A 23,115-nucleotide genomic window follows, 5' to 3' on the forward strand; every position below is an offset into this window, starting at 1 on the left:
AGCCACTAAAGTTCATCTTTTCCCCTACCCCAGGTGAAGACTTTGTGGACATCCCAGAAAACTTCTTTGGGGTGGGTGGTGAGGAGGACATCACCATCCAGACAGTGACCTGGCCTGATGTGGAGCTGCCCCTGCCCCGAAACATTACTGAGGGTGAAGCCCGAGGCAACGTGATCCTCACTGTGAAACCCATCTTTGACCTCTCTCCCACTGCCCCGGAGCCTGAGGAGCCTTTCACATTTGTCCCGGAGCCCGAGAAGCCCTTCACTTTCGCCACCGATGTAGGGGTCACTGCTTTCCCTGAGGCCGAGAACAGGACTGGAGAGGCCACCAGGCCCTGGGGTGTTCCCGAGGAGTCCACACCTGGCCCAGCCTTCACCGCCTTCACCAGTGAGGACCATGTCGTGCAGGTGACTGCAGTCCCAGGTGCGGCCGAGGTGCCCGGGCAGCCACGATTGCCAGGGGGTAAGTGCCCGCCCCTCGGGGGGCTGCATGGGGGTTGGGGGCCACATAGAAAGAAGTAAGGATCTATACCTTTAACTTGGCCTGAGACCTGGGCCAAATATTTCTTCTCTCATACTCAGTTCTCCTTGCTTATAAAACAAGGGGGTGGGCCAGACAGTGATTTCCATGCTCCTTTGCCACAAAGCATTTTCTTCAAATGAAGTCCTAGGTGGAAACCAGAGTAGACACCAAACCAGTAAAGATGCCACATGGGTCTAGGTGAAGTGGAGAAAAGAACTGGGGCTCTTGGGTCCAGGCACCATCCCCCATCCCATCAGTCACTGCCACAGGACAGAGGCCACTTGAGAACTGCTATGTGAGGTGACCCTGGGGCTTCTTACTGAGCTGACCTTCCAGGACAGGGATCAGCAAACCAAGCTCTGACAGCCATATCGGCTTGCCACTTGTTTTGTTTTCTTTTAATTTAATTTATTTATTTATTCATAAGAGACACACAGAGAGAGAGGCAGAGACATAGGCAGAGGCAGAAGCAGACTCCCTGCAGGGAACTCGATGCAGAACTCAATTCCAGGACCCCTGGATCACAAACTGAGCCAAAGGCAGATGCTCAACCACTGAGCCACCCAAGTGCCCCATTGCCACCTGTTTTTATATGGCCCACGAACTAAGGATAGTTTTACAGTTTTTTTTTTAAGATTTTATTTATTTATTAGAGAAACAAAGAGAGAGAGAGAGACAGGCAGAGGGAGAAGCAGGCTCCATGTAGGGAGCTCGACGTGGGACTGGAGCCCGGGTCTCCAGGATCACACCCTGGGCTGAAGGTGGCGCTAAACTGCTAAGCCACCAGGGCTGCCCAGTTTTACAATTTTATTTTTTTTTTTAATAAATTTATTTTTTATTGTTGTTCAATTTGCCAACATATAGAATAACACCCAGTGCTCATCCCGTCAAGTGCCCACCTCAGTGCCCGTCACCCAGTCACCCCCACCCCCCGCCCACCTCCCCTTCCCTGACCCCTAGTTCGTTTCCCAGAGTTAGGAGTCCCTCATGTTCCGTCTCCCTTTCTGATATTCCCCACTCATTTTTTCTCCTTTCCCCTTTATTCCCTTTCACTATTTTTTATATTCCCCAAATGAATGAGACCATATAATGTTTGTCCTTCTCTGATTGACTTATTTCACTCAGCAATTTTAAATAATTGGCAGACAGGGGCTTCTGGGTGGCTCAGTGGTTGAGCATCTGCCTTCGGCTCAGGGCATTATCCCAGAGTCCTGGGATTGAGTCCCACATCGGGCTCCCCGCAGGGAGCCTGCTTCTCCCTCTGCCTATGCCTCTGCCTCTCTCTCTGTGTGTCTCTCATGAATAAATAAATAGAATCTTTAAAAAAATAAAAATAAATGAATAGTCAGCAAAGTCAAAGTAAGAATAATATTTTGTGACATATAATGAAAATTACGTAAAATTCAAGAGTCGGTATCCACAAATAAAGTTTGATTGGAACAAAGCCACACTGGCTTGTCAATGCGCTGTCTGTGGCTCATTTAGGGCTGTCACGGCAGAGTTGAATAGCTGTGACAGAAACCATTGAGCCCACCAAGGCTAAAATCTGTCCTGGCTGGCTCTTTCCAGAAAATGCTTGCCAGCCCCTGTTCTAAGATAGGGGCGTTCCAGGGATTTACTCAAGGTCTGGGGCTCAGGATGTCATGTCCCAGAGAGCCCAGCTGTTCCCCAGACTCCAATCCAAGAAAAGGAAGGACATTCTGGGGTGGCTCTCATAAGGGCCTTGGTGGTGCCCTCTTCTGGGGGAAGAGCAAGTGGACGCTGCCATCCACCATCACATCCACGATGCCACCAAGTGGAATTTCAGCCTGAATTGCCAAATACAATGTGTTGGGGAAGTTTTGGGGTAACACCTGTGATGGCTGGGTCCCAGGATTAGCCCAGGACTGGAAAGAGTGCCACTGGCACCATGTGGGAAGGTGCCAATGGACAGATGAGCATCTGCTACAGGACAGGATAAGGGATTTGGGACAGTATCAGACCAGGGATATGAAGCTGTGACATAACCTGGCCAATCACCCAGGGAAGTGTCAGAAATAGAAACAAATGTGTATGTAGCCAAATACAAGAGAGGCAGAGTAAGTGGGCAGCTCAAGGAAGGGCTCTAACCCTTTGAGAACTTGGTAAATGCTACAAGGCCACATCCCAGAATGTGTCCAGGGCACACCCATAAAAACTCTGGCAGACACTCTTAGGGCAACCCCCACCCCCACCCCCAGGGCCCTGGGCCAGATGGAAGAAATTCCATTCATTGTTTGATGTATTCCTTAGCCTTTTCTGTATTTTCCTAATGTTCTGTAATGAATGTGCATTCTTTTTATCATGAGAAAAAATGCATTTGTTTTAAAGAGTAAAGGAACAAATGAGCAGCCTAGAAGTGAGGAGCCCAGAGAGGAGAGTTGGGGACACCCAGGGCAGAAGAGTCCTCAAAGGCTCTTTCAGGGAGATGGATTTCAGAAACAGCTTGAATAAGCAGAGGGAACCAGGTTGGTTGAGAATAGGAATGGAAGTAGGAAAGGAAGGAGGGGACGAAGGGAAGTCATTCCCTGAAGTCATTCCCAAGTCTCTCTCACTGCCCTCAAAGCCAAAGAACCATGCCCCACGGGCACCTGCATTGTGCTATCCAGTCCATGCCCTGAGCCTACCTTGTCTTTCCTTCTCTTCCTCTCCTCCCCACCCAGGGGTTGTGTTCCACTACCGCCCAGGCTCCGCCCGCTACTCACTGACCTTTGAGGAGGCTCAGCAGGCCTGCCTACGCACTGGGGCTGTCATCGCCTCTCCTGAGCAGCTCCAGGCTGCCTATGAAGCTGGCTACGAACAATGTGATGCTGGTTGGCTGCAGGACCAGACTGTCAGGTGAAGGATGAGCCGCCCCCCACCCCGACCCCTGCCAGCCCAAAGCCAACCATGAGAGGTTGGGCTTGGGGAGCCAGAACCCGTCACGCACCCAGCAGAGCGGGCACCTGCTACACTGCAGTAATTAATGACTCCATGGCTACTCCCCTAATTACCCCCCCAGAACCAAGCATATTCTGAGCTAGTAGGGAAGGGCTCCAGGTGACATTAAGTCCTTGGTCATTTACCCCCAAGAGACAGAGAGGTAGAATCTCAGAGGCCCCTGCCCTTGTCCCCTCCAGCTTGACCCAGTGCCCTTCCATATAACGAGCTCTCTTCTGAAGCCAAGAATCCCCTATGGGCTTCCAGACCCTTCCCCCAGCCACATAGGTCGCTTATTGCATGAGAACCTCCCTTCCGGTGTGAATCCCACCAGACAACTGAAGATACACCTTGCTTGAGCCTCCGAGAGACCTGCCAGCCTCTGCCTGGGCCCTGTGTCCCCCAACCCCTGAAATAGGCCTTCATGTGTCCCTCCTGCCCTCCATTACAGATACCCCATTGTGAGCCCACGGACCCCGTGTGTGGGTGACAAGGACAGCAGCCCGGGGGTCAGGACCTATGGTGTGCGGCCACCATCAGAAACCTACGATGTCTACTGCTATGTGGACAAGCTTGAGGGTATGGACCACATTCTCGAATTTTGGGGAGACACAAAAAGGAGGGGGAATTACCATCTACCCAGTTCTGTTCCTGTTTGAGAAAGGCCGGCCTAGGCCCTGTCTCAGATCAAGCTCCTTTTCTTCTTCCTGCATGGTTCCTGTGGGTTCCCCCAGCACTGCAGGCAAGCATCGGTTCCTTAAAAAAGCAATGAGTTCTGCTGATAAATGAGTCTTTACTTATTACAAATAAATGCTACATATGCCATCTGCCTCATGGAGAGTCCTGATGGCCAGGAACAAATCAAAGGCTCTGAGAAGTCCTGCAGTAGAAAGCCTCTTTAACGCTGTTTAACCTTAACCACAGGCCTTTAATTTTGTTTCATCTCATTTCTTTTAATTTCAATTATAGTCACCAAATTACTATCCTAGTGAACCAAATTTTGGAAATGCTGGTGTTATGGAAAGATTTCATCATACCCACTCACTTGTTTTGGGACCTGGAGCAAGTTACCTAACCATTCTGGGCCTTAGTATCCTCATCTATAAAATATGAGCTGATTGTGTGCATATCAGAGACTCTTGTGAACATTAAATGAGATACATATGAGAAGTTTCTGGTACAAGCAGGTATTTAGTAAATATGAACTTCCTTCCCCCAAATCAGTCAGGCACCTGGGAACCATTCTGGATGTGGGGATCCAAACCACAAGAGTGGCTACAGGACCCACTCTCCCCTCGATAAGCTCCCAGGGGTGGGGATGGGGGACTGCAGGCCCACAGCATATAGATGCTCCGTGCTTCAGTGCTGTGGTATAGGGGAGCACGGGGGGTCAGAGGGAGGGTTAGAGGGAGGGTGCCGACAATCTGCCGACCAGACAATCTAGAGAAGAGGGAAGGAGGGAAGGTTGCTTCCACGTAGAGTGACCAACTGGTCTCAATTCAGTTGTCCTGCACCCCACCCCCTGCCCCTGGTGAGCAGAGGCTGCTTTGGCTGTAGGCAAGAGGGTCACACCTGCCACCTCCTTCTGCCCCCAGGGGAGGTGTTCTTCATCACACGCCTGGAGCAGTTCACCTTCCAGGAAGCCCTGGCATTCTGCGAATCTCATAACGCCACCCTGGCCTCCACTGGCCAGCTCTATGCTGCCTGGAGCCAAGGCCTGGACAAGTGCTATGCCGGCTGGCTATCAGATGGCAGCCTCCGTTACCCCATTGTGACCCCGAGGCCCTCCTGCGGTGGAGACAAGCCAGGCGTGAGAACTGTCTACCTCTACCCCAACCAGACAGGCCTCCCAGACCCACTGTCCCGGCACCATGCCTTCTGCTTCCGAGGTATGTGTTCTCCCCTCTCCTCCAGCCTCCCTTCAGGCCGGGGCATGACTCCTCTGGGTTCACCCTTTCTGGCTCCTGTCCACTATCCCCATCTATCAGAGCAAGGAGGAAAAAGTCAGCCCCTCTGGAGCAGGGGCAGCTTTGGAGCTAGCATGACCTTAGCCATTGACCCCAAAGCAAGTGCATCCTTCTAAAGGTCCCCAGAGACAAGCAGAGAGAAATGAGTGAGAACTGGGGCTCTCAAATCAGGCACACCTGAATTTTAATTATAGTTCTGCTGCTTAGTAGCTGTATAACCCAGGACAAGTTACTTAACCTCTCTGTTCCTCTGTTTCGTCTATAAAATAGTGATATAATAGTTTCTACCTCAAAGGGTTGCTCTGCAGATCAACTGGGGTAACGTACAAAACACTTGGCAATATGCCTGGGACATAGTAAATTCTCGGTAATGTTAGCCTTAATATTAAAAATAACACACACACAAAAAAAATAAAAATAAAAATAACACACACACACACATACATATATACTGTTTTCATGTGTACACCCTTGCCAAATTTTCTCCTGCTTGTAAATATGTTTGTGGTGAGTTGAGTCAAAGTATTCTATGACTCTTTGCTAAGCGCCAGAAATTCAGGTTTTTAATTGACCCACGCTGAGGACCTTGTCACATCAGTCAATCCTCATTACCTGTCAGAGTTCTGAGAGTGATGTCATCAAACAGACCAGGGGGTGTGGCCGGGGCATGGCCAAGGCCGTGCTGGGCTCTGACCAGATGAGATCCTCAGGTCTTCATCTACTGGAATATAGATTGTAGTCACAGCTTGTGCCATGTTTTATATATTATACATCAAAACTGAGTGTCTTTCTAACTTCCTGCGAATGTATAGTTATTTCAAAACAAAGTTAACAAAAAATAAAACCTGAGCTGTCCCCAGCTTCTCAGACTTCCAGGGTCACCTTTTAAAACCCAATTCAAAGGAAGTTCAGCCCCACTCCGCCAGCCTCAAGAAAGCCAAACCCCTCCCAGAGGATGTGTTGAGGCTCCTGGCCAGTATCACTCTCCCTGCTCTGGACAGCAGAAGCTGAACCAGTTAGCCTCCCAGTACATTCTTAGCCATGCACTCTCACTATCCCCCAACCCTCAGAGCCCACCTGCTGGTTTTCCCCTAAATCCAGTTACCCACCTTCAATAAATCCTGCCTTCACCCTCCAGTGCCAGGATGGCTTCATGGATTTTAAATAGCAGCCTCCTATATTTGACCTAGACACGCTTGGTACATAATTTCTGTCCCCAAGAAAAGCAGCATCATGCCATAGTTGAGAGCAGAGTCTGGCAAGGATGCTTGCGTTTGGAGACTAGATCTGCCACTATAAGCCACTGACCCTGGGCAAGTCATTTAACTCTGTGCCTTAGTTTTCCTATCTGCAAATGAAACCATAGTATCTGTGTCATAAGGTTGTTATGGGATAAAATGATTTAATTTACATAACACCTTTAAACAATGCCTGACATATGTAATACATTCTGCAGAAGGGAGATCCGGGACCACCCTGAAATAATGTGTATGTGCTGATGGTGTGTGCATATCAGTAGTGTGCAAGTGAGGCAATCAACCCTCATTGAGGAAGATGAGAGCCATCTCACTAAGCTTGGGGAAGGGGCATTGAGGTCCAGCAAGGTTTTTGCACCAGTCTGATACCCCTCAAAATCCCCTAGTCCCCCTGCAGAAGGGCCTGGGATGGGTCACTGGCAGGAAGGAATGCTCACAGCCTACCTCTTTTTAGGTGTCTCAGCAGTACCCTCTCCAGGAGAAGAGGAAGGTGGCACACCCACCCCCTCTGTAGTGGAGGACTGGATCGCTACCCAGGTGGGGCCTGGTGTGGCTGCTGTCCCCATGGGGGAGGAGACGACTGCAATCCTGGACTTCACCATTGAGCCTGAAAACCAGACGGAATGGGAACCAGCCTACAGCCCAGCAGGCACTTCCCCACTGCCAGGTCTGTGCAGCTAGGTCTCTGGGGCATGTCCTGAAGTCTGTCCTATCTGCCTAGGGTATGCCACAGGGGAGCTCTGTCTCGCCAGCCCTGACACTAGCTGGATGTGCTGCCGTGGACAGTGTCAGCCACCTTAACTGGCCTCTAGGACAACCGCCAAGTGAATGGACACCCTTGTTCACAAAACACATCTCTCTCTCTCTCCCTCTCTCTCTGCACTCCCCAACTCACTGTACCCATCTTTTTCTTTCTCTCACTTCACACTGCAGTGCCCATCACTGAGCCAATCAGAGGGCTCTCATTCTATCTTCCTACATTTACACCGTTACCTTCTAACCTTTTAAAATCTCTCTTTAGGAAGGTCTTCAATAGAGGGGAAAGGGGAAAGGGGTAGTTGGAAGTATGACCTGTCTCCTTGCTTCACTCCTCCTTCTATGTCCTCTTTAAGGGCCAGGCATCCCCAACCAGCTCTTCCAGCCTCATCTATCCTGTGCAATGGGACATGATGGGATGAAAGCTTCAGTCCCCTAGCCTTGTCAGAAAAAGTGTTTAGTGGTTATACGGTTTGGGACATGCTGGCTTACAGAAAGATTAACAGGTTTCTTCACTAAAGACCTTCTCAGTGCCTTTGATATGCTAATATGTGCTGTAATGCAGAGGGGCTGATGTATTCAAAGTGTTCCAAATGAATCTGACCAAAGGCTTTTTTCTTCCCCATGGAACATTCATATATGGCCCAGTTTGGGTAAGGCTGAATTAAAGCAATGCACAATAATGTGTGTGTGCTTACTAGAAAGCTCCCCCAGGGGCATGTTCATTTGAAGAAATGGTATACCAGAGCCTTCCACTACTTTATCTAGTTGCTCATTCAGTGCACTGTTCCCAAGCAATTCAGCCACCCTGGGCACTCCTCTGGGTGCCGGAAATGCAAAGCCCACCGTCTCTCCATGCCAGAAGGTGAGGTGGGATTTGACCCAGAGACCTAGCCCAGCAGCCACACCTGCCTGTGACCTTCCTCACCCTCAGCAAGACAAGCACAACCGAGTCCTGTTTGCTTGAGTTTGTGGCTTGGCACAGGATCCTGGCAACAACTAGTAGGAGTTTCCATGGGAAGGGGCTCTAACGGGCCCATAGAAATATTTTCCATGCTTCAGTTCCCTACCACCCTTGGCCATATCAGGAACCATCTGTACTGTTGTTAATTCTATGTCTCTTTCTTTAAATTGACTTGCTTTTAAAAAGAAACCTAAATGTATTTAAAAGAGAAATGTTAGATCATGATTGTAAGTGGCCATCCCAGAGTGTTTCTGGTATATATATATATATATCTCCACCTAAAATCCTCTTGTCTGCCACCACTGCTATCCTGAACCCCCCACCCACTTCCAGTATTTACCTTTAAGCCAGAATAGCCAGGAATAGTCCTGCCCAGTGGACTAGCACCTGCTTGTCTCAGGTCTCTACCTAAGAAATAAGCCCCAAAAAACATGCAAGGTCCAATCCCAGCTAGGTGGGGTTATTTTTTTTAAGATCTATTCATTTACTTGAGAGAGAGAATGTGTGGGAAGTGGGGGGAGGGGCAAAGGGAGAGAGAATTTTAAACAGACTCTGTACTGAGCATGGAGCCCAACGTGGGGCTCAATCTTATGACCCTGAGATCATGGCCTGAGCTGAAACCAAGAGTCAGACTGAGCCACCCAGGCACCCCAGCCAGCAAGGTTATTTTTAAATGCCAAAGGAACAAGATGGAAAGAAAATAGTGCAACTGTGATTATTTAGAATGATGAGACTTTTTCCCTCTGTTTTCCAAATCCTCTGTAACAACACTCTCAGAATTGAAAAAGTTCATATATTTTTCCAAACAGCACTACCTGGCCTCCCCTGCCTCAGAGGGATGGTTTTGGATGAATGATTCTCAAAGTCAGGAGGGGCCTCAGCATTGTCAGGGTTCCAGGATGGGAGAAGTAGGAAAGGGACTTCGTAAAATACAACATGCTGGGGGTACCTGAGTGGTTTAGTTGGTTGAGCATCTGACTCTTGATTTTAGCTCAGGTCATGACCTCGGGGTCCTATAATCAAGCCCTGCATCCAGCTCCCCACTCAAAAGGGGGGGGTCTGCTTGTCTCCCTCTCTCTGCCCCTCTCCCTCCTTGTGCATGTGCATTTCTCTCTCTCTCTCTCTCATAAATAAACCTTTAAAAAAATTTAAAAAACAAAAGACAACATGCTGCCCCTACCCTAGAGTTCCTGATTCAGTGGAACTAGGATGGGGTCTGAGAATTTGCTTTATCTGTCAAGCTCCCAGGTAATGCTGGTGTTGCTGGTAATTCTGATGTTGCCAGTCCAGGGACCACACTTTGAAAATCATGGGTTTAGACAAATGAGATGATCATGTGGAGGTACTTGAGAGGTGATCCTGAATACTTTACATGGGAACCAGACTGCTACTTGCTACTTGCATGGGTTGTATGGATGGTGCCCCCTGGAGTCTCAAAGAGCACAGTTTCCTGGTCCCCTCCCTCCTTCCTTCCCCAGACACTGTGTAGGGTTCCAGCAGAAAATATCCGAGCATACCTCTGAAGAAAAGTTTTACCGTAGAAGGAATGAGTGAGCTTAAAAGAGAGCAGAGTTACTAAAGACACACCTCATCTTTTTCCTTTCTTCCAGGGATCCCTCCAACATGGCCTCCCACCAGCACAGCAACAGAGGAGAGCACAGAAGGCCCTTCTGGAACGGAAGTGCCCTCAGTCTCAGAGGAGCCATCCCCCTCAGAGGAGCCATTCCCCTGGGAGGAGTTGTCCACACTTTCACCCCCAGGGCCCAGTGGGACTGAGCTGCCAGGCTCTGGGGACGCATCTGGGGTACCTGAAGTCAGTGGTGACTTCACAGGCAGTGGAGAAGTTTCGGGACATCCAGACTCCAGTGGGCAACTCTCAGGGGAAAGTGCAAGTGGACTGCCCTCTGAAGATCTTGACTCCAGTGGGCTCACCTCTGCTGTGGGAAGTGGACTGGCCTCAGGGGATGAAGATAGAATTACATTGTCCAGCATTCCTAAAGTAGAAGGTGAGGGCCTAGAGACCTCTGCCTCTGGAGTCGAGGACCTCAGCGGGCTGCCTTCTGGAAGAGAAGGTCTAGAGACTTCTACCTCTGGAGTCGGGGATCTCAGTGGGTTGCCTTCTGGAGAAGGTCTAGAAGTCTCTGCCTCTGGAGTTGAGGACCTCAGTGGATTGCCTTCTGGAGAGGGTCCAGAAACATCTGCCTCTGGAGTTGGGGACCTCAGCAGGCTGCCTTCTGGAGAAGGTCCAGAAGTCTCTGCCTCTGGAGTAGGAGACCTCAGTGGACTTCCTTCTGGAAGAGAAGGTCTAGAGACCTCTACCTCTGGTGTAGAGGACCTCAGTGGGTTGCCTTCTGGAGAAGGTCCAGAAGCCTCCACCTCTGGAGTTGGGGATCTCAACAGGCTGCCTTCTGGAGAAGGTCCAGAAGTCTCTGCCTCTGGAGTAGAGGACCTCAGTGGATTACCTTCTGGAGAGGGTCTAGAAGCTTCTGCCTCTGGAGTTGGGGACCTCAGTGGGTTGCCTTCTGGAGAAGGTCCAGAAGCCTCTGCCTCTGGAGTCGGGGATCTCAGCAGGCTGCCTTCTGGAGAAGGTCCAGAAGTCTTTGCCTCTGGAGTAGAGGACCTCAGTGGATTATCTTCTGGAGAGAGTCCAGAAGCTTCTGCCTCTGGAGTTGGGGACCTTAGTGGGTTGCCTTCTGGAAGAGAAGGTCTAGAGACCTCTGCCTCTGGTGTAGGGGACCTCAGTGGGTTGCCTTCCGGAGAAGGTCAGGAAGCCTCTGCCTCTGGAGTAGAAGACCTCAGCAGATTGCCTTCTGGAGAAGGTCCAGAAGCCTCTGCCTCTGGAGTAGGGGAGCTCAGCGGGTTGCCTTCTGGAAGAGAAGGTCTAGAGACCTCTGCCTCTGGTGTAGGGGACCTCAGTGGGTTGCCTTCTGGAGAAGGTCCAGAAGCCTTTGCCTCTGGAGTAGAGGACCTCAGCATATTACCTTCTGGAGAAGGTCCAGAAGCCTCTGCCTCTGGAGTAGGGGACCTCAGCGGGTTGCCTTCTGGGAGAGAAGGTCTAGAGACCTCTACCTCTGGAGTAGGGGACCTCAGCGGGTTGCCTTCTGGGAGAGAAGGTCTAGAGACCTCTACCTCTGGTGTAGGGGACCTCAGCGGGTTGCCTTCTGGAGAAGGTCCGGAAGCCTCTGCCTCTGGTATAGGGGACATCAGTGGGCTGCCTTCTGGAAGAGAAGGTCTAGAGACCTCTTCCTCTGGAGTAGAGGATCATCCAGAGACTTCTGCCTCTGGAGTAGAGGACCTCAGTGGATTGCCTTCTGGAGTAGAGGGTCATCCAGAGACTTCTGCTTCTGGAGTGGAGGATCTCAGTGAACTTTCTTCTGGAGGAGAGGGTCTAGAGACCTCTGCTTCTGGAGCTGAGGATCTCAGTGGGTTGCCCTCTGGAAAAGAAGACTTGATTGGGTCAGCTTCTGGAGCCTTGGACTTTGGCAGAATACCTTCTGGAACTCTGGGAAGTGGGCAAGCTCCAGAAGCAAGTAGCCTCCCCTCTGGATTTAGTGGTGAGTATTCAGGGGTGGACTTTGGGAGTGGCCCATCCTCTGGCCTACCTGACTTTAGTGGACTTCCCTCTGGATTCCCAACTATCTCCCTCGTGGATACCACATTGGTGGAAGTGATCACAACCACCTCTGCAAGTGAACTGGAAGGGAGGGGAACTATTGGCATCAGTGGTGCTGGAGAAACATCTGGGCTGCCCGTCAGCGAGCTGGACATTAGTGGGGCAGTTAGTGGACTCCCTTCAGGAGCTGAACTCAGCGGCCAAGCATCTGGGTCTCCTGATATGAGTGGGGAAACATCTGGGTTCTTTGGTGTCAGTGGACAGCCATCAGGGTTTCCTGACATCAGTGGGGGTACATCTGGGCTTTTTGAGATCAGTGGGCAGCCATCAGGGTTTTCTGGGGAAACATCTGGAGTGACTGAGCTTAGTGGACTGTACTCTGGACAACCAGATGTCAGTGGAGAAGCCTCTGGAGTTCCTTCTGGCAGTGGTCAACCATTTGGCATGACTGACCTGAGTGGAGAAACATCTGGGGTCCCTGATATCAGCGGGCAGCCATCGGGGTTGCCAGAGTTCAGTGGGACAACCTCTGGAATCCCTGACCTGGTTTCTAGTACCATGAGTGGCAGTGGTGAATCTTCTGGCATTACGTTTGTGGACACCAGTTTGGTCGAAGTGACCCCAACTACATTTAAAGAAGAAGAAGGTTTAGGGTCTGTGGAACTCAGTGGACTCCCTTCAGGGGAGGTGGATCTCTCGGGCGCATCTGGGACAATGGATATCAGTGGACAATCTTCTGGAGCAACTGACTCCAGTGGGTTGACATCCCAGCTTCCAGAATTCAGTGGCCTGCCAAGTGGAGCTGCTGAGGTCAGTGGAGAATCCTCTGGAGCAGAGATTGGGAGCAGCCTGCCCTCAGGAACCTATGAGGGTAGTGGACTTCCATCCAGCTTCCCCACTGTATCTCTTGTAGACAGAACTTTGGTGGAATCTGTAACCCAGGCTCCGACAGCCCAAGAAGCAGGAGAAGGGCCTTCAGGCATTTTGGAACTCAGTGGTGCCCATTCTGGAGCACCAGACGTGTCTGGAGACCATTCAGGATCTTTGGACCTAAGTGGGATGCAGTCCCGGCTGGTGGAGCCCAGTGGAGAGCCATCAAGTACTCCATATTTTAGTGGGGACTTTTCTGGCACCATGGATGTCACTGGAGAACCCTCTACAGCCATGAGCGCCAGTGGGGAAGCCTCAGGACTTTTAGAAGTGACTTTAATCACTTCCGAGTTTGTGGAGGGTGTCACTGAACCAACTGTTTCCCAGGAACTTGCCCAAAGACCCCCTGTGACACACACCCCTCAGCTTTTTGAGTCCAGTGGAGAAGCCTCTGCATCCGGGGAAATTAGTGGAGCTACACCAGCGTTCCCCGGGTCTGGGCTGGAAGCGTCATCAGTCCCAGAATCTAGCAGCGAGACATCTGACTTTCCTGAGCGTGCGGTGGGGGTGTCTGCTGCCCCTGAGGCCAGTGGAGGAGCTTCTGGTGCCCCTGATGTAAGCGAAGCCACCTCCACCTTCCCTGAAGCCGATGTGGAGGGAGCCTCAGGCTTGGGAGTGAGTGGTGGCACCTCAGCCTTTCCTGAAGGCCCCAGGGAGGGCTCAGCCACCCCAGAAGTCCAGGAGGAGCCAACCACATCCTATGATGTGGGCCGAGAGGCGTTGGGCTGGCCTTCAGCCACTCCAACAGCATCTGGAGACAGGATTGAAGTCAGTGGAGACCTGTCTGGTCACACGTCGGGGCTGGATGTTGTCATCAGCACTAGCGTCCCAGAGTCTGAGTGGATCCAGCAGACCCAGCGCCCTGCAGAGGCGCATTTAGAAATCGAGGCCTCAAGCCCCTTGCACTCAGGAGAGGAGACCCAAACAGCCGAGACAGCCACCTCCCCTACAGATGATGCTTCCATCCCAACTTCTCCATCAGGGACAGATGAGTCAGCACCAGCCATTCCAGGTACTGTCAGGATTTCTTTCCTTTAAATGTGTTCGGGGCGTTCAGGCTATAGTGCAGTGGGAGGAGTGTAAATTCAAGCTCCACCGCAGAACAGCTGTGCAGCCTCAGGGCAAGTGTCTTAACCTCTCTGAGCCTCATCGGTAAGATGGGAATAGTAGCAGGGACCTGTTTATATTAAACAGGATATAAATATATGTGGAACAAGCACTTAGTATCACACCTTACACACAGCACACACTTAGAGATAAGTGATTACTATTGTTACAGTGGAATAACATCACAAGAGCATTTATATGTGAATCCAAGTATCTGTACTTGGTGCAGGGAGAGAGAAGGATGATTATTTAGATAGTGTTAGAAATTCTACTCACACTCCTTTCCCGTGGAGTGAGTGTGAGATGAGAGAATGAACCCAGTGACCTCTATGCCAAACATTGACTTCATGTAGAGTTAAGACCCTGCACAATTTAAGGAACTCTGAAGGATTATTTGGGGGTCCTGACTTTAGCCTTCACCCCCACCTTGGCATAGGTGACTGCTCTGCACCATAGAGCCTGTCTCACCAGGCACAGGAAGCTGATGATTGTCCTCCATTTTTTACCTTGGGATCCCTTGTACCTCCCTCTAGGCCAAGAAACCTTTCCCAGTCAGAGAGCCTCCCCCGACACCAGTGAGATGCTAGGACCAGGTGTTCAAGAGGCATAGAGTCCCTAGAAACATGCTCACCCAGAGCCAGCCTCGTAGGCTTCATGGGCCTTATACCCCAAGCTCGAGGTCTGAGTTCTTGATGCTCATAGTCCCCCTGGGAGCTGCAGCCCCCACTAGGTCCTTTGCCAAGGAGCCATGCGGGACCTGCCAGCAGATGAAGGGACACATCATAGGTCTGTGCCCCCCTGGCCACACTGGCCAGCACTGCAATGTAGGTAAGCCCCTCACTGGCCATGGGGGGACAGGCAGGGGAAGGAGGGGCACAGGACTTTTATCCTCAGAATGGGCCACAAGCAGGAGGAGGTGACCAAAGGCAGCTGAGGCCCAGGCTTCTCAGACCGAGAAGGAGGGGTACACAGTGATGCATCAGTGTAGAAGCCACAGGATAATCGTGGTGCATCTCTCTAGAGAGTCTATTCTACATGGCACTTTAGAAGAACAAAGTTCAAGTAATTAAACTGAGAAATAGTTCATTTTGTGTTAAGTCAATGGTCATTCTATGAGTCAAATGCCAAATATGCTTGAATTTCCTTTGAAATTCAAAACTTGTGAATTTCAAGAAGTGGGGGAGCTAGGATGTAAATGAGGTAGAGCCGGTTGTACCTCACAGGCCCTGGGAGGGTAACTCCGAGGGGGGCTGGTCTTGCATCATGCAGAGCTTCTCCAGGAAAGCCCCTCCATGCTTGGACCTGGGTGAGATTTGGGTCCCCTTCTTGCCCTGGAGGAAATGACAGGCAGTGTCTGCCACCCGCAGCTCCAGGATTCACGGCTGCGGGTCAGCTGTGACTTTGAAGTGCCCTGCACCTTGGCACCCACCACTCTGGGGTCTCTGTCCTTAGCCATGGGTCAAACAGCTTGTGGGGTAGGTGAGGAGTCTGGGAAGTCCTCTAATTGGAGGTGGCCCCCAGAACGAGAGATGATGAGGATCTTCCTGTGTTCCCTGAACACTTTGAGGCCTGTGGCCATGAGGACGTTTCATCTCATCAGATGACCACCCTTAAGAGAACTGATGCCCTGTTACCTCCAAGCTCATATGCTTGGGGGCAGCTCTCTGCACTGCCCCCACACCCTCACCCCAGCCTCTGTCCCAGAATCGTTCATAAAAGGGCTTCATTCCTATGACACAGGCAGAATCAGAGCCACAAATCCTGGGGGAAGGCAGATGCCACCAGACAAATAGGGCCAGGCAGCTATCTTCCAATAGCCATTGCATCATACACAAAGAAAGATTTTGTGTTTGTGTATATTAACATATACGCAAATTAATATATATGTAAATAATATATGTGCAAATATATGTGAGCAAAATAATACATGCTTACATCATATAAATATGCTGTACACTTGGCACTTACACAGGAAATGCTCCATGTAAACAGGCAGTGGGGGTGACTGTGATTCACTCTTTTCCTCCACTGGGGTCAGCGTCTGACCTTATGTATGCTTTCCAGCAAGTGAGGCTCCGAGTCCTCAGTCAGCAGGGGGAATGGCTCTGCTGTTTCTTCCCAAACAGCTCTGTGGGTAGCTTGGCAGTTATCCCCATCTGAAACTGCGGCACAGAAAAGTTGAGGGATTTGCCTAGCTCCTGACTCCTCTGGAGTCAAATCCAGAACTGGGGTCTTCATTCACTTGTTCAAGGCACTCAACTAAATCAGAAGCTCCCTCTTGAACATATTCTCAGGTGCTGGTCTTAACTCAGGAGGTGAACTTCAGGGCAACCAGAACAGAGAGAGGTTCTAGAAGTGGGGCTTAGCCAAGCCCTCAGGACCTCATTTGTAATAGGGTCAAAGGTGCTGGTTCTCAGCTTTAAGAATATCCTGATGCCTGGGGTCTCACTCCAAAGATTCTGATTGAAATGGTCCTGTGGCCATGGCACGGGGGTTTTTAAGGCTGCCCAGGTGAGTCTAGTGTGCAACCAGGGCTTAGGAACTGCTGTATGGGTTAAGAACAATTTATGTACAGCACCTGGCCCCAAGACGCATTAATAAAGATTACTTCCCCTTCCCGATCTCTCACTCCAATGTTTAGGAAAAGCAGATCTTTTTAGTGGTTGAAAAAGCAGGGCTATCCTATTCTGATCCACTTAAAAAGCACCAGCATACTCCCCACCTCTGTTGCTGACATTTGCAGAGACATTTCCTGGCTCTTAGGTTTTAATCCTCATTGCTCCTTAGAATCAGCTGGGTGCTTGTAACTAGCACCACACCTGGGCCCCACCTGGACCTACCCCAATGCAATTGGTCTGAAGAGGGACTCTGACGCTGGTATATTTTTTAAAACCTTTAAAAATTTTTTTGTTAACTACCGCAGTGACTCTGATGCACCGCTAAGGTTGAGACATTCTCTTCTAATCACATCTCACATCCAATTTTCCAGCAATCAAGGTGCTGGGTAGATTTCTTCTCTAAACTCCTGGGTTAGAAAGTCATGAACTTAAAATTCAGCCTCTTTTCTATCTTACTGCCATTCTTCACTTTGTAGGCTTGAGGCTCTGACCTATGATCTGACACTGTCTCTTCCCCTAGAGTGGAGAGGTTTACGTTTCAGTGAAATCTTACCCCCAGGGCAGGTGGGGGTGGGGGGTGGGGACACTTTCAAAGGGAGTGAAAATACAGGGTTATAAGTACAAATACCAATCACACCTTCATGACTTGACAGAACCGAAAATTCTATGGGCAGATTTGAACATGGAACTATAGTCGACCCTTGAACAGCCCTGGGGGGTTAAGGGTGTCAGCTTCCGCAAAGTCAAAAACCTGCATATAAATTCTGACTACCCAAATACTTAACTAGTAATAGCCACCTGTTGACCAGAAGCCTGAGTGATAACAGAAAGTCAATTAATACTTATTTTGTAAGTTGTATGTATCATATACTGTATTCTTATAATAAAGTAAGCTAGAGACAAGAAAACATTATTCAGAAAATCATAAGGACGGGCATCTGACTGGCTCAGTCAGTAGAACATGAGACTCTTGATCTCAGGTCATGAGTTCAAGCCTCACAATGGAGATAGAGCTTACTTAATTAAAAAAAAGAAAGAAAATCATAAGGAAGAGGAAATACATTTATGATACTAAACTGTAAAACATCTGCATAAAAAATCTGCGTATAAGCAGACCCACACACAAACCCATGTTGTTCGAAGGCCAACTGTCATTGATTTAAGAAGCATGATATTAAAGTTACATTCAAGATCAAACTTTAAAAATATAAAAGACTTAATAGTATAATTATAACATACTATTTAATTTGATGATGTTTATTTTAAAAGCAAATTGGAACTGATAAATATGTTCTTATAACCCTTCTGTCCATTGTGATACACCAGAAAGCAAATGTATTTACTCAGGTCTGTCCATCTGATTGATCCTAGGTCTTTGCAGGGTTTAGGACATCCACTGAGCTAAGAAATTGTCTCTGTGCTTCTTGAGGGGATTTTCTCTCATCTTTGTCTAGGAAAGTTATGTCCAGGGTCACCACATACAACTGCACAGGTTGTGCACTGAACTTGAGTACCCTTCATATCATGCTCTTTATGATTGGCAACCTTTTTAGTTGGGTGTCATTTGAGTCAAAGTACCTGCTGTCACTCTTCCTTCAGCCTTTTCTATGAGCCCAATAAATTCTCACTCCAATGTCCTAGGCTCTGACATAAGCAAAAGCCCAGCAAGACCTAGTCAGGGGAAGGCCTGAGCTCTCCAATTCAGATGCCAAAGTGATCATTTGGAAGTATCTTATTCCCCTTGCTTTCACCAGGAGGCTCTCAGTTATTTTCTCCCTTAAGTTAGATCTGGTTCGGGAACAAATCATCCCTTTTGGTTATAGTAATAGGAAGATTACTCACAGTGCCGACACTCGCCAGGGTCCCTGCTCAGAGATGAAAGGGGAGCCCTTAGCCCTGGTTCAATGGTAATGAGACACCCGAGATTCAAGACTTCAGTGTCCCTCTCCCTCCATGGGGGACAGAGGCCCAACTTTTAGGCCATGTCTGATTCTTTCCTCCTGATTCTTCCGGTCTGTCTCCCTGGCTTACCAGCATGGGCAGGCCACTTGTTTCCTTACCTGTCTCACGGCCCATGGCATCTGTGCCCTGGGGCTGTTGGGCTGGTGAAGTGTGTGGGAGTCATAGCATCTGTCTCACGGAAGATTCGTGAGAGAGTGGGTTTTTGTCTTTCCTTTCTTCCTTCCTGCAGTCTGCCCATTGCCCAAAGCCCTTCCCATCCCCCACCTGCTGGCACCTGTCTGGGGTCCCCCGTACTCTATGGTAAGCCCAGCTCAACTCCTCTCATGGTTCCAGGAGACCAGCAATGTCCCAGGTGCCCTTCACAGAAAGAGGTGGGCACTGCAAGGGTGCAGTGGCTCTTTCAGTCGGAGGGAGAGGACATGAGGCCTGGCAGGCCTGAGCAGCTCTGGAGACAGCCCCATGCAGAATGCTCAGCCCCCTTCCTACAGTTGAAGGCCTCCCCAAAGTGCCCTACTGGCACCCACAGGCTCTCTGGTCTTCAGCATGTTGACCCTTCCTCCCCTTCTCATCTGTGAATCCAGGCCCTGCACAAAACAGCTTCTGAACCTGGGAACGGATTCCCTGAGTTTCAGTCCAGAGGTGCCAGGGTTACCATCTGGCTCTTGTGCCCACAGGCCACTCCTGTCCCCTGCTCTATACAACCGCTTTAGCGCCTACATTTGCTTAATGCCCCCTCACCCGGTGCTTCCCATGTCCCATGAGGACGCTAGTGGACACGAGAGAACAGTGTCTCTCCTGGAGCAGGAGAGCAGCCCCCAGCTTCTGCCCAGCCGACCAGCCTGACCTATTGCTGCTACTGCTGCTGCTGGGAATCCTGGTGCATGCTGGGACCAAGTGCATGCTGGGACTCGCATCAGTTCCTCCATGCATTTTGGTTTTGCTTGGAACAGTTCCAGCCTTGGAACTGTTGGTCTCTAATCCATGGTGCGCGCTCCCTGAGCTGAAATGAAGAACTCCATGGGAACAGAGAGACACCTGAGGACTTGAGATTTTCAGGCCACCCACTGCCCCAAACCCAACTCTGGTCCAGAAGACATCTATCTACTATGCACCAGCTGGCAAAAAGGAGCCACAAGAAAGTGCTTTTGCCTTCTTAAAGAGGGGATTGACTTTAAGGTCTAGTCTGCTGTTCTGAGAGGCAAGAAGTAATCCTGCAACATATTTAGGATGCTGCTCACGTGGACACCCATAGACAATGTCAGGTCCTGAAGGTTGTATGAACGCAGCTGCATACACTGAGGCTTAACCATATATCATGATGCCCCATGAGCCAGTGGCACCCATTCATTGAAGAATCTTATTGATCTCCTGGGAAAAAGAGCTTCACAATACCTTTCATCATGTTCCCAGGGAAAGTAACCCAGAGAAAACCAGCAGGAGCCTTTGTAGTACAAACATGAAGAGAGTAAAAGATCCCCAGGTCTCTGGCTTCTCAGAAAGAGGCAGAAAGACAGGATTAGGAAATTCACTTCTCACTTTGGCTGATGAATAAAAATTGGGGCAGAAGCCAATGGCTTACCAATTGCAGTCCCACAAAGAAGTTGGATTAGAAAGAACATCTTGGGCCAGAAGAACAGAAGGGAGGAAGAGTCTGCCTGGGAAGAAGAGGTTGATGGAGAGCTGCCTGTACCCCAGTGTGGTGGCTGGCCACTTACTAAGTGGCTCACCAGCTCCAAATATTGGTCTCCCACTGGCCAGAATGGAGCTCTCTGGAAATTGTGACTCACTGGAGATGTCTACGATCTAAGACCCCAAGCTGGAAGGAGCATGGGGAAATGTTGGGCTGGTTTCTCTTCCTCCTGCCAAGAGAATGATGCCGCCTTCATCTTTAAGATACTCGAGGATTTACTGAAGACAAAGATGTCTGCGACCCCCAAGAATTGAATGAGTCTCATGCAGACATCCCGTGCTGCCATTTTCTCATGGTTTTATACTCTCCAGACCACTTCAGGCTTATTCATTCTAGTGCTTCATGGACTTGCCCTCTTGCCTTGGTTCATAACTACAGAGGAAGATAAGAAAAGAAAATTTGATTTCCAGTATCCCTTGCTCACATTCGGAGCCAGTGGAAACCCTAAGGCCTCTTGAAATATTCATAAGAGAAGGCATCTTGGAGGAGCTACATGCTCACTCTTACAGTGGGCATTTGCCTTCAGAAGCACCAGACCTCTTCACTTCACCTGCTGGGAAACCTGGCCCCAGTGCGCCAAGCTTGCCAGTCAAGAATCAGACACATCCAAGAAAAGCCTTGTTGAATCTTTGGCTCAGTGCTCCAATATGGCGGCAGCAGCAGCAGCAGCAACAGCTCTTAGGAAGTCCAGCCACCCCTCCCAGGGCTCTGGAGAGCAGCAGGGCTGGCCACCCATAAAGCACCTGCAATGCTTGCAAAGCAGGAGCTACTGGCAAGAGTCCTAACAGTGGCCCTTGGTTTCTTGCAGACATTGACGAGTGCCTCTCAAGTCCTTGTTTGAATGGAGCCACCTGCGTGGACGCCATCGACTCTTTCACATGCTTATGCCTTCCCAGCTACCGAGGGGACCTGTGTGAGATCGGTACGGCCGTCTCGGCTTCAGCTAATGTTACTAACTGCTGCACCCTCTCCTCCTCCATCACCCTTCCTTCTAACCACAGGCTCTAGGCCCTGGCTGGGGCCCCCGCGGTCCATCCAGACAGCCATTCCAGGGCCTCAACTGAGAAGTCTGCCTCACTCACTCCCACTCTTCTTGCTGGTCCTTGTGGAGACCCTCCTGGGGCATTGGCTGATCTGACCGCAGGAGAGACATTGCGGGCTGGACATGCAGGCCTGGCCAAGCCTACACTTTGGAAGGTGGGGCTCTGGGGGATCTTTAAAACACTAACCTTCTTCAGGGCTTCCAGACCTGCTGATACCACCTTGAGGTCGGTGCATGCATCAGAATAAGAGGACAAGGCTGATCTCGTGCATTTGTCTTGAAGGAAGCTATGGGTGGGAGTAACTGGTTCTCTCTCCGGATGACACCGCAGATCTTCCAGCAGGGTCGTGAGCATGTGTCTGCCTGCCGTATTGCCCATGGGACCTTTGTGGTGCCTCCATGGCCTTGGGAGCCACCAGGCCATGCTGGCCATGCTACCTCTTTGTTCTCTGGCAGGAGCTCTGTTTTGTTTGCCTGACAGCTCCCGTGTCACCAGCATGCTCAACTCATGCATGAGTGGGGACTGCTGCATGTCAACCTCTGCTCATCACCAATGACAGGTGATGTCAGTGCCATTCCATCCATTCCCATGCTTCCTTTTCCCCACTCTTGTGCCAAAAGGCTGGCCAGGGAGAACAGAGCCTCACAGGGGGGACAAGGGGCTGAGTTTCCCCTCTTGGGCCTTGCCAACCTTTGCTTCTGTACCCAGACCAGGCTCTGTCAAGGGAGCTGTGTGCCAGGAATGTCCCAGGGCCAGCTGGAGCCCCCCAACTCTCTCACCTCTGGTGCTTCTATTCTCCCCCTGCCATCCTCCTGGGTCTCAGGGTCATCCCAACTCAGAAGGGGGAGATGAGGGTTGACATTACTAGTAGCAATAAGCCATGCAGAATGAGAAATCATTTCCTATGATCTGTCAAGTTGGATATCCCAGAAACTTCCAGAAAGCAGATTAAACTCCTGGGAAATCTCCCTTTGGCCCTAAGCAGGGTGGGGAGGCCATTTTGGGTATTGCATGTTCCTTGGAGGCACTGCCAAGATTACAGACTGGTGGAGGACCATAAGTCTTCTGGAAGAAAAGGCCTAGACGCTCTTCCTTCCTTGCAGCCTCCCACCCTCCACCTCCATCCCAAGGCACCAAGGAATTGGGCGTGGTCTTGGCTGGGGAGAGAGTGGAGAGTCATAAGGATCTCTGCCCAGGATGCCAAAATATTTGCCCCAGGAGGAGTGTCTAGCATGTCCGCACGACAACAGCTCTTGGATGCCAGACTGGAAAGGAGGCGCTCTGCGGGCATGGAGGCAGGGCCCTCACTGGGCTCTGTGCTCTGGTAGCGCACAGAGATGGTGCTCGTGCCACCTAGCTGGGTGCTGGGTCATGTGCCCAGCTAACCAAAGCAAAGCTCCACCTCTTCTCCCATTTTGGTCGGGCGGGTGTTTCAAGCTTGGTTCTGGGCCTGCTGTGCCTTCCCCCCTGGCTGGAATGCTGTCCCTGTTTCCCCAGAGCCTCCATCCTGCATGCCCTGGCCCCTCCCAGAGCAGTTAAACCCTCCAGGTTGGCCTCCTCAGCCCAACCCTCAGTATGGTCAGCCCTGAAATGATGTCTCTGGCCTCCTCAGGTGCTGAGCTACCTCTGAGGCCTTGCTACCTTCTCTCCAGACCTCTGCCTTGCTCCCTGGAGGAGGTGTTGGCCACAGGGGATAGTGGCCTCTTCCTCAGCCCTCCTGCTGCTTGGCCTCTTCTCCTCGGGCTGC

General features: G+C 50.5%; 1 protein-coding gene across 2 annotated transcripts in view; it reads left to right on the top strand.

Moving 5' to 3' along the window:
- Positions 1 to 23,115, top strand: part of ACAN (aggrecan) — a 62,247-nt gene that overhangs the window by 33,983 nt on the left and 5,149 nt on the right. The window contains exons 7-13 of one of the 2 annotated variants that reach the window (XM_077871858.1): positions 34 to 465; positions 3,207 to 3,381; positions 3,914 to 4,041; positions 5,058 to 5,351; positions 7,140 to 7,352; positions 10,016 to 13,960; positions 21,134 to 21,247. In XM_077871858.1, coding sequence (XP_077727984.1) covers positions 34 to 465; positions 3,207 to 3,381; positions 3,914 to 4,041; positions 5,058 to 5,351; positions 7,140 to 7,352; positions 10,016 to 13,960; positions 21,134 to 21,247 — 5,301 coding nt within the window. The remainder of the gene's footprint in view (positions 1 to 33; positions 466 to 3,206; positions 3,382 to 3,913; positions 4,042 to 5,057; positions 5,352 to 7,139; positions 7,353 to 10,015; positions 13,961 to 21,133; positions 21,248 to 23,115) is intronic. The other variant, XM_077871859.1, reaches the window with a different exon arrangement.

Source organism: Canis aureus, chromosome 2 (genome assembly GCF_053574225.1).
Source record: "Canis aureus isolate CA01 chromosome 2, VMU_Caureus_v.1.0, whole genome shotgun sequence".
Lineage (NCBI taxonomy): Eukaryota > Metazoa > Chordata > Mammalia > Carnivora > Canidae > Canis > Canis aureus.